Source organism: Musca autumnalis, unplaced genomic scaffold, assembly GCF_047663935.1.
Source record: "Musca autumnalis isolate F117 unplaced genomic scaffold, ASM4766393v1 scaffold_2, whole genome shotgun sequence".
NCBI lineage: Eukaryota > Metazoa > Arthropoda > Insecta > Diptera > Muscidae > Musca > Musca autumnalis.
The window spans coordinates 128508145-128520322 of NW_027411755.1; the positions used below are offsets into that span (position 1 = coordinate 128508145).

At 35.4% G+C, this 12178-nt stretch overlaps 1 protein-coding gene across 1 annotated transcript in view; it reads right to left on the reverse strand.

Annotated features, from left to right (window-relative positions):
* The window catches only part of LOC141394634 (sodium- and chloride-dependent neutral and basic amino acid transporter B(0+)-like), a 46404-nt gene extending 43155 nt beyond the window's left edge, over positions 1-3249 (reverse strand). Inside the window, exon 1 of the mRNA XM_073969357.1 lies at positions 2739-3249. Within this exon, the coding sequence (XP_073825458.1) occupies positions 2739-2901 (163 nt within the window). The 5' untranslated portion in view covers positions 2902-3249. The remainder of the gene's footprint in view (positions 1-2738) is intronic.
* Positions 3250-12178: the final 8929 nt, after the last annotated feature.

Here is a 12178-nt window from a genome sequence, read left to right on the forward strand (position 1 = left end):
ATTGGATGCATTACCGACTATTGTGGTATCTCCCCTGTTCGACCACCTTCGCCAACCTGCTTTGCACCAATGTAAAGGTAATATTTTCTTCTTCCATTGACAGGCTTTGCCGTTGGAATACCCCTACTAGAAGCCAATATATTCACAAAGAATAAAACTTTGAATTTGTCTCCAAATGAGTTTTTCCCCATTCCGACCCCTAAATATTATCCGACTATCACCAAAATCAATAGGCTTCTTTCTATGTGGGACCAGCATCAACTCCCAAAAAATTCTTGACGATCCGATCAAAATTACGACCTGTAGCGTGATTACAAACAAATCGGGAAATGGGATGCATTACCGACTATTGCGATATCTCTGTTGTTTGAGCAGCTACGACAACCTACTTTACATCGTTGTAAAGGTGATGTTTTCTACTTTCCTTGCCAGGTTTTGCTTTTGATATACCTCTTAAAGAAACAGAGATATTGGCTTTGAAATAAAACGTAGACCTTTTCTCCAAATAAGTTTTTGCCCATTCCGACCCCTGAATATTATCCGACCATCATTAAAATCAGCAGGCTTCTTCCTCTGTGGGACCCCCATTAACCCCTAAAATATCGTGACGATCCGATCAAAATTGCGACCAGTGGCGTGATTACAAAAAAATCGGAAAATGGGATGCATTATCGACTATTGCCATATCTCTGCTATTTGACCACCTATGACAACCTAATTTACATCGTTGTAAAGGTGATATTTTCTACTTTCCTTGCCAGGTTTTGTTTTTCATATAACTCTTAAAGAAACAGAGATATTGGCTTTGAAATAAAACGTTGACCTTTCTCGAAATAAGTGTTTGCCCATTCCGACCCCTGAATATTATCCGACCATCATCAAAATCAATATGCTTCTTCATCTGTGAAAAAAAACCCATAACCTCTCAAATTTTCGTGACGATCCGATCAAAATTGCGACCTGTAGTGTGATTTCCAAAAAAAAATGGAAAAATGGGATGTATTATCGACTATTGCGATATCTCCGTTGGTAGGTCACTTACGCCGACCTAGTTTGCATCATTATAAAGATGGGATCTTCTACTTTCATAGTCAGGCTTTGCTTTTGGAAAGTCCCCAACCAAAGCTGTGATATTTGTCAATATAATTAAAATCGCAAAAATGAAAATTGGGGTTTTATTTGCTACTATTGCGATATCTTCGTTGTTTGATCACCTACGAGCACCTACTTTACATTATTAGAAAGGTGATATTTTCTGCTTTCATTGTCAGGTTTTGCTTTTGGTATACCTCTTATAGAAGCTGAGATATTGGCTTTGGAAAAAAACGTTGTATTTTTATCCACCTAAGTTTTTTGCCCTTTCCGACCCCTAAATATTATCCGAGCCTCACCAAAATCAATAGGCTTCTTCCTCTTTGAGATCCCCATTAACTCTTGAAATTTCGTGACGATCCGATCAAAATTGCGGCCTGTAGCGTGATTTCCAAAAAAATGGAAAAATGGGATGAATTACCGACTATTGTGATATCTCCACTATTTGGTCACCTACGCCGACCTAGTTTGCATCATTGTAAAGATGGGATCTTCTACTTTCCTAGTAAGGCTTTGCTTTTGCAAAGTATCCAACCACAGCTGTGATATTCGTCATTATAACTTAAATCGCAAAAATGAAAATTTGGGTTTAATTTGCGACTATTGTGATATCTTCGTTGTTTGATCACCCACGAGAACCTACTTTACATCGTTAGAAAGGCGATATTTTCTGCTTTCATTGTCAGGTTTTGCTTTTGGTATACCCCATATAGAAGCTGAGATATTCGCTTTGGAAAAAAAACGTTGTCTTTTTATCCACATAAGTTTTTTGCCCATTCCGACCCCTAAATATTATCCGACCATCACCAAAATCAATAGGCTTCTTTCCCTCCGGGACCCCCATGAACCCCCAAAATTTCGTGACGATCCGATCAAAATTGCGACCTGTAGCGTGATTACAAGATTTAGATGGACAGACGGACGGACGGACGGACGGACTGACGGACGGACACACATAGCCAGATCGTCTCAGCTCGTCGAGACATTCATTTTGATATATATAAGTATGGGTCTACGACCATTATTTCGATGCGTTACAAACTTTTTGGCCAAAACCAACTTATAATACCCTCCCCACATAGTGGTGTAGGGTATAATAAGCTTCAGTGTTTTATTTATAAATGCACTTAGAACTAGAAAGTAACTTTTCATGATGGAATCTCTTACATAAAGCCCTTGCCGTTTAAATTTGGCACCATTTTTAATTAAAATGCAAGCGTTTTATTTGATAGATTCCATCATGAAAAATTATTTTCTAGTTGTAAGTGCATTTATAAATAAAACACTGAAACTTAATTTTTTAATTATTTTTTAATTTAATTTTATAATAAGATCGCTTTAGGATAAAATCCATTCAAAGTTGTCATTAAAACTCACAACGATGGACCAGCAACCCGGATCGGGTCTGCTAAGTTTCCAAGTTTTTTTGGGATAAGACCAGCTTTCAAATAAATTATAGTATATAGTATATATGAAATCAATAGATGTGACTAGTTCTAAAAAATGTTGAATTTGTTCAATATTAGTAGAATACAGATTAATTATTTTTTAATCACTGTGCTTTGAATTTTTCACCAGCACTATTCTATTTGATTCTATTCTTTATAAATGAATTTCATGTTTTATTAAAGTTAAATTCAACTCACTTCCCACGTCGAATGTTGACAGCAATGACATTGAAATAATGTCAATACGAAATACCAAACTTATGCCGGCGTATATGAAATCCTGTGGATTTAACCAATTTCCACGTTTGGGGTCCGGCAAAAACGGCTGTCGGCCAGTTTCATATGACGATTCATAGGCCATGTTCCTGGTTTTTCCCAAACGTTATTTTTCACAAATTGATATTGCAGCGCAATAAAATAAAACATTCAAAACTACCACACTTGCACTTTATTGCACGTATATAAATTAATAAAAAAATTAAAATTTACTTAATTGATATCATTGTTTAAATGAAAAATTCATGTTTCGGGGGTTTATTGTGTGTTTCGTGTTTTTTGTTTGTTTTTTTTTTTTTCTGGACACGCTTGATAGGTATAAGCAATTAATAATTTTATTCCGCACTAACAATTGGCCGAAGCTCTGGCAAACAACTGATGAGCAAATTTCCTAAACACTAAATTTACTGACCAAATATAAAACAACGACTACGACAATGTAATTATTATCAGCTGCTAGAATGGATGTTATTGTCACTGTATTACTGGGAAAGAGCGCGTGTATGTCATACATATGTATGCATGTCTGTGTATCTGAAGATGGGTTTCAATCATGATCACCGTTATCGCCTTCATTATCAGGATGCAAATTCATATCACTTTGGCCGTGATTTTTCTTTATGGCATTGGAAATTATACAATTATTCTTTTTAAGTCATTTTTATTTCTAATTTATGTACTCTGTTTTTGTTTTTGCCAATTTCGTTAGAAAGTCGAGAAATTCTTATTAATGCAATTATGAATAAAGCATTCAGAAATAAGTGTGAATATAACGAAACTAGCAAAGTGCCCGCTACGTCGTATGCGGAAAGGATATAATAGACAAATAAACAATATTTAATATGGAAATGATGAACACTGAAAATGTTGTTGTACTAATGCCCGTCATTTCAACGTCTAGGTAAACAGGTAGGTAACCGATTAGTAATCTTTACCTATACGTTTGGTAATTTCTACGTGCCACTTACCCAGGCGTGTAATTTTTGAAAACATGTGGTAACATCATTGATTTCCATTCATAATTTCGCAAAATCATTGCCACATATAAGTGTTTTACAACTCTTTATCCTTGGTATATGTAACACGACCGTTAATTATATTTATTTTTATATAAGTTCTGTTAGTACCACAATAGTTCGATTAAAAAAAACATCAACATCGAGACACATTTTTTGAGGTATTTTAATTAAAGGATTTCTGTCCTCAGAAGTTATAATATTCTTCCAAAAAATACACGCAAGACTAATTTTAGTACCATTTAGTACCCTTTCGTAGCTTTATATTAGGTATTTCCAATACGGGTTTAAAAAACTTCTTATATTATCGTTAGACAGCGGAATTTTACGCAACCCCTATTTTTGGTCCGATTCATGTCAAATTTTGGGACTGGACATATTTTTGGCTTCTGATTCAATTGCAATCGAAACATATGACATATGCAAAATTATGCAACAAAGATTTCAATAATAGGTACAAAAATGTTTATATGTACAATGTTTTCTGTTTAAAATTCTTTTCAGACAAGTCAATAAAATAGAGAAATGTATAACCACAGCCTCAACCTTCAAAATACCGAAAATCGGGAGGTATCGTTCTATGGGGACTAAATGAAGGCCTGAACCTAAACAGACAAATTTTAGGTGGAAAGTTGTTTACCCCCAAGGAAGACTTAATACCAACTTTCAGCTATTTTGTCGGGATATTGAGGCAAAAACCTTCAAAATACCGGAAATCGGGAGGTACCGTTCTATGGGGGCTATATGAAGACGTGGATCTATACCGAGAAATTTCAGGTTGAAAGTTTTAAACCCTCAAGGAAGACTTAATACAAAATTTCAGCCATTTCGGTGGGATATTGAGGCTACATTACAACACATTGTTCCACACCAACCCATACGGGACAAGGGAGACTTCTCTCATATCAATAAGTGCACCCCGATTCATATCGCCGAGTTCGAACATCGTGTCATAAGACACCACTTGTGGAGAAGTTTTTCAAGGCTGAAATACTCAGAAAATGTCGCCGACATTACTAAGGGGTATTTTGCCACCGTTGAAAATTTTTGATGTTGCCTGGCCGGGGTATCGAACGCACGACCTTCTGCGTGCAAGGCGGGCGTGCATACCATTGTACCACGGTGGCACCCAAGGGGACATTGAGGCTACAACTATCAAAATACCGAAAATCGGGAGGTACCGTTCTATGGGGGCTATATGAAGACGTGGACCCAAGCGGACAAATTTAAGGTGTAAAGTTTCATACCCCTAACGAAGACTTAATACCACATTTCAGCAATTTCAGTGGGATTTTTAGACCACAAATCCTTGTATATATTTTTGCATATTGTTTTGCATATGCTCATTTTATGCAAATATGTGAAAGTATGTCAAAATATTCACGATATGCAAAATATGCAAAAATGTCTGGGCCTAATTCGTTTTATTTTGTGATAAAACGAGTTTTTTTCTAATCAGATTTTCTCTACGACCATCCTAACCATATATGCATTTGCATAGGATTCCGCTGTCTAATTATCGTTCATGCAATACAAAAATGGTACGAAATTTAGTACTTTTCGTATACCCTCAAAAAATTTACTTTTATATCAACCCAATATACCAACCGCGATTCTCATTTTCAACCCTATCAGTTCCTTCAAAACCAATTATATACATACATATAAATACATATGTACGAATTTCCGAAATCTCCTCCCACTATATCAGAATTCCTGCTAACCCACTTACTTAATAAGAAATTGTACCAAAGTCTGTACCATTTAGTACTTTTCATAGTATGCATTTACAAAGCCATCACCAACTGAAATCTTAATTCCTAATCTCAGGATTCCTTCTCTATCTGTTCACCCAAATCCAAATTGTACCAAATTTTGAACCATTTAGTACTTTTTATAAACAATGAGTACGAATTTCCAAAACTTTCTCAATCCTACACTCCAACAGTAATTTTAATTCCAATTTTCAGTAGTGTGATTCTCTAACTCATTTTTTGAGTTACCGACAATTGTCTGTAAAATGCTTATAATTTCGGTAGTTACCGATGTTTTTCGGTAAGTAAGCGACGAATAAAAAGCAGTCGTAAAGTTCTACCGATAGCAAGAGAGTTGTCAACTTTTATTTGAACTTTTCATTCATAATTTTGCATTTTAATTTTACCGCTTTTTGTCGGTAACTCAAAAAATTATTAGAGAATCGCACTACAGGTTTCTAGCTCTATCCGCTCACCCAAATCCAAGTTATACTAAATTTAGAACTATTTCATACTCTTCATACACATAAGTACGAGTTTCCAAAACCATTTCCTTATTCCAACACCACTTCCCAACCTTGATTCCCATACTAAATTGCAAGATTCTAGCAACATCCGTTCAAAATATGAAATAGGTACCAAATTTAGTAAATTTTAGTACTTTTCGTACACTTGTAGGTCGAATTTCGAAAAACCATTTGGTGCATCTTCCTAACTCTCCATCAGTGACCCTCATTCCAAATATCTAGCTCTTTCCGTTTACCGAATACAAAGGGTACCATATTTAGTACTTTTCGTACCCTTCAAGTTCGAATTTCCAAAAACCCAGCCTTATCTCACCACTACACACCAATAGCACTCCACACTCAAAGTTTCTACGTTCTAGTTCCAGCGGTTACGTCTGGGCGATGATATGCCAGTCAGTCACTCACTCACTCAGTCATCACTAGCTCTTTTTTATAATAAGAAGATATTATTGATATTGGATTTTATTTCTTTATTTAACAATCAGAAGTCTTCCTTGTACTTTCAGTGATGTTGTGGGAACATACAGTGGTGGCCAGCTAATTAGGGACAATAAATTCAGTTTAATAGATTACTCGATTTGATTCGAATATGTGAAGAGTTCTATGAAATAAATTTTGTATATAAGGTATTGGTATAAGCACTATCGAGTGATGTCAAAACATTCTGAGATTCCCAATATGTGAGGGAAGGACATCCCACTTTTCTAAAAATGGTCCATATTAGTCTGGCCAGCTAAATATGGACATTCGTAATAAAATCAACTTTACTTTTATTGGAACACACTTTTATACCAGAATTGTTTGTATTTAGTTAGTTAACCGCAAGTCCTTTAAAGGGCCGACGTATTATTATAATCTATAATAATGTGCTTTTGGCCTTATTTTCCATTAATGCACCACGAATATGCATATTTTTGGCTCTTTAAACAAAAATTATACTTCTAGTAACCCCAGACATCATTCCGAACCATAAACTGCAATTACCGCTCCATACTGGGTGTACATTGGCTACATTGGGGCTTCCATCAATATTGGGTGTTTTTCAGCCTTTGTAAATTTTGCTCCATTTTATAGGTAGAGGCAAAATATTTTTTTTACATTATGTCGGCATGCTAATGACCATATTACCATATTTTGTTGTCTTAAAAATGCCTCATAACTCATCCTTCAAATAGGATTTTCAATCTAATGACTCATCCAAACCAAAGAAATCTACATTCAGTATGGAGCGATAATTCCAGTGTATGGGTCGGAATGATGTTTGCGGTTATTAAAAATATAATTTTTGTTATTAAGAGCCAAATAAATATCATTTTTTTGCTGCATTACGGAAAATAAGGCCTAAATCACATTATAAGGGATTATAGGAATACTTCTGCCCCTTAAAGAACTTGCGGTGGGTGTAAAGCATGAAATCAGTTGAATACACTATAAACTAACTAATACAAGCAATTGTTGTACAAAAATGTGCATCAGTTAACATGAAAGTTGTTTTTACTAATTATGTCCCTAATTAGCTGGCTAATATGGACCATGTTTAGAAAAGCGGAATGTCCTTCCCCCGCATATGAGGAATCTCAGCATGTTTTGACATCACTCGATAGTAGCAGTACTTTATATAGAAACCTTATTTAATTAAAATCTTCAAATTTTTAAATGAAATCGAATAATATATTAAAATGAATTTATTGTCCCTAATTAGCTGGCCGGCACTGTATGTATGTATGTAACAGTTAACCAATGCCCTAATTTATTGGATCGACGTTGTTATTTATTATGTTTCTGTTTTCCATTCACACAAACTGTTACAGTTGTGTTATTCCGAAAGGAACTAGCAGCTTTATGAGACGTTTGCAATAGTTTCGTTTCGTATTTTCCATAGGGACAAGAACATAGAAACGAAAAGCGAAAAGTTCTCAACTGAAGAACGAATCATAGAAAACGAAACCGTACAATACATATTTCAATCGTTTGCTGCTTGATTAAATCCTCCACCGTAGTATGTTCCAAGTATGTTGATGTTAGCTTAGTGCATTGTTAAAAAATCAAATGTGTGTGTCTGAACGTGTCACAGAACAATTGTTTGCAAACGATTCATTTTGTATCCTTCGTGAATGAAACATTTATCGAAATTGCTGAAATTTGGCATTTAGTCTTCTTCATAAACGAAAAGAAACTAACCATTTTGCTGCAATACAACTCGTGGTGGAGGGTAAAACAAGTTCGGCCCGGCCGAACTTAACGCCGTTCTTACTTGTTTTTTATTTTTTATTTAATTTTCAAGATTGTATTTTATATTGGTTTGCCAAAACCATAATGGTCTCCTTCGACCTCTGCAAGATATTTCCTTCAACTTGCGTTTCCAATATTCGGTTGTCCCATCTGGGATGTTTGTGGAACAATTATGTGCCAATCTCCGCGCTAGACTCGTCATTTGGGAAATCTAGTAATAATTGGAATTCTGTTATGTTATCTTTAAACAACTTATTCTGTAATAGTTAACATGTTTTGCCGTTTCTCATTTGTACTTAGATGTCTTTTATATACAGAACGTTTTGTTCCAAAAGCCCAACTAAGAACAGATTTCCAAGCTCACCGATCTTCTACTTTGCTTCTCCAACTTTGGGTGCCATGTTTTGTGATGTCATCTTCAACTTGTTCTTTCAGAGTTTTGGACTTCCCGTCAAATGTCTCGTATTCATATGCTTTTCTGGCGGGGGCATCTTTATCCAGACTGTTGGTCTGCTCACGTACTGCACAAAGGACAAATTTCCTAGTAAAGATTAGTAGCTTCTTGCAGGTTTTGGAACAGGCGGCGCTATATCTATATTGGTCGGCTGGTACAGCTCGTGATTCATACGACCAGGTCTCATTTATACTTCACGTTAATATCCACATAAAGAAACAGGTTTCCAAATAGAAAACATATTTTCTTTTGCTTTATAACAATTTGCATAGTATTCGTAATTACAATATGTACATTTTCGATCCCTTTCATCTGAGTTTTATTTTCATTTTAACAATTACTTTTGCAAGTAAACAATTATTCGGGTATTTATTTATTGTACGCACAAAACAGCAATATCGTATGTTTCTTGTTGCACTGTGTTAAAGCTGAGAATCTTTTCAAGTTTTTGTGAACCGTGATAACGTAGTTTTTATGATATGAAATTGCGATTTTTAGTATGGATATATAAAATAGAGGTAGTTCCCAATATTTTAGAATAAAATTGTTTTGGCAAAAGTGTTATAGAAATCTGTTTAAAAAAATCGTCAAAATGTGTCCAGATTTTACATAATTTTGATATGTATTGGAGTATAACACTGTGCAACATTTTTAAGGTGATCTTGTGCAAACAATTCGAACTGAGGATTTTTTGAAAGTACAGACCCAAACGACAAGAATCCCTAGTTGGGTTTTGTTGTGTCAGATCCAGCTCGGATATTATGGCCCCATCTAAACATGGTTAAATATTGAGTTTTTAAAGAAATTCGGGGCTATATCTCTGAAACCAATGCGAATCTTCTTCTGATCTCTGAAGCAAATTTGTAGATAAGGACAAGAATAAAATATTTGGAGAAATAATGAACTCGAAAAGCTACATTTATTGCCTCAAATTTCAAAATATATGCAAAAATGCTACAATTTTTATACATTTCGCACCGTATCAAGCAAGGCCAAATTCCTATTCCTTTCTAAGATAAAGGCCTCATAAATGCATAAAAGTGTAGTTTTAGCCCGGCCATAAAAGGCCATAAAATCCGAACTGGATCTGACAGGACAAAACCCTACTAGGGTTTTTGTAGTCTAAATATGTACTTTCAAAAAATGCATACTAGAAGTTGTTTGCATTTTCAGTGTTGCATAGTGTAACAAAAAAGAGTGTCGAGAAGGTCGTGAGATTTTTTTTGCATGTGTCGCGTTTTGGCTTAATGTCTGTGTTCACCCTACATAAGACAATGTGTACACGTGTATAAAATGTAATATTTTTTAAGCACAAAAAGTAGCCATTTCAGAATGGAATCGACAACTTCAGGTAGATATCTGAATCTTAGAAAAATATATTTATTGCAAATTAATTTAAAATGTATCCATTTTTTCACTATTATTGAAAAGTATTTAGAGTTAAAAAGTAGCGGAATATTTTATATGGGGGTTATTCCAAAACGAGAATATATGTAGATGATGTTTGATAAAAATATTTTCAATCACTTCAAAATGCACAATTCACAATTTGAGCCAGTTTAGTGGCAATATATGCCTAAATGTTCGAAAACCCCCAAATTTGCCTTACCTATATATGGGGGCTATACCAAAATATTGATCTATATTGAAAAATTTTCGCACGATGAATTCCTAGGTATTCAGAACTATAAATCCTAATTTACAGATAAATATAGTAAAAAATGTGGTCAAGACCCACGAAATACAAAAAATCGGTAGATACCCTAGTATGGGAGCTAAACTAAAATATTGTCCTAACTTAATAATTTTTAGCCAAATATTAACTTAACTAATAATTTATCATATTAGAAGATTTTAGATTATTCGAATAAGAAATGTAGGCAAAACCGTAAAAACACTTCATAGTTTTTATGGTACCTATTTAGGAGGGCTTCGAATATACCTCTCCGATCCCTTAATTTGCACCAAAACTGTTTTCCGTTATATTGATTGAGGTGTAGACATTCGAAAAATATTAACATTAGATCACCCAAATGCTTCCCTGAATTAATCTCGGTTTTTTTGAATCTTGCCCCAATGTGGTATGGTTACTTATCAATTTATTTGGACTCATGAAATAATGTTTTTTACAAGTCAAGATTAAAAGGGACTGGTATGAAACCACCAGATTGAATATGAAAAGTCAAACTCCTTGGTAGTAAAATGTTATTGTTGTAATTTCTCCAACAACATAAATAACGTTTTTGAGATAATATATTCAAATGTGTCGATACCACTACCTTATCCATTTGTCTTGGTTTATTATTAAAACAATATACTAGATAGTCGTCAAGCAAAAGATATAATCGGACTCCACTCTTTGATATTATAAAAGTTTCCTTGTCTGTTCTAGGATTTTAGGAGCAAATACATATTTTTTCTCTAAAGACCCCTAAAAGCAATTCGATTTGTAGACCCCCACAAGTAGCGAAACAAGTTATAAAATAACAAAATTACAAACTAAAATTAATTCACAAAAAAATCTTAATGGAGTGCAGTTGGAGTCCATGAAGAGATCTGATTAGAAGATAATATAAAAAACATTTTGTAAGATAAAACAAAATCAGTTTCGGAGGAAGTAAATTTTCTTGCGGTGCAGCGACGGTTATCAAACTGGAACCGCTGCTGAAACAGCTAGATGTGCCGGGAGTCGAGCATCTCACTAAAATTCTCAACCTGTCGCTCGGCACCCACATCGTTTCCGAAGTTTGCAAAATAGACAGGGTGGTCCCGCTACTGAAGCCAGGCAAGGATGCCAGCAAAGGTCAATCGTACAGACCGATTTCACTTTTTTCGCGCGCAGCAGAGACACTTGAGACTTTAGTCCTCCCCAGCGTCAGAAATAGCTATCAGTTGCAGATCATTAGCATGGGTTCCGTAAGCAGCACAGCGCTACATGCCATCTCCACACGTGTTAGCCGAGGATCCAATCAGATCAAGCCGTTTGATGGAACAGTGATGGTTGCGCTCGATTTATCAAAAGCGTGAAACAGGGAGTTGTCCAAGGTGGGGCGATATCTCCGGTACTGTTTAAAATCTACCTCTCCCGTATGCGGATAATTGTACGATTTTGTGTCAGGTACCTTCGCGGATGTCATTTCTGGATGACTGAACTCCTATTTGTCTGATCTTACTAAATACCCGCCACTAAATCTACGGCCACTCTGTTCACCACATGGGCTTCAGTGGTGAGAACAGAGTTGAATGTCATGGTCGATGGTTGCATAATGAGACCAACAGCCCCAAACCCCAAAATTCGACAAGATTAGATGTAGAACAAGGTCCTCAACTCCCTAGCCAGCAGCACTTGGTTAGCATATAAAGAAACGTTGTTAACCGC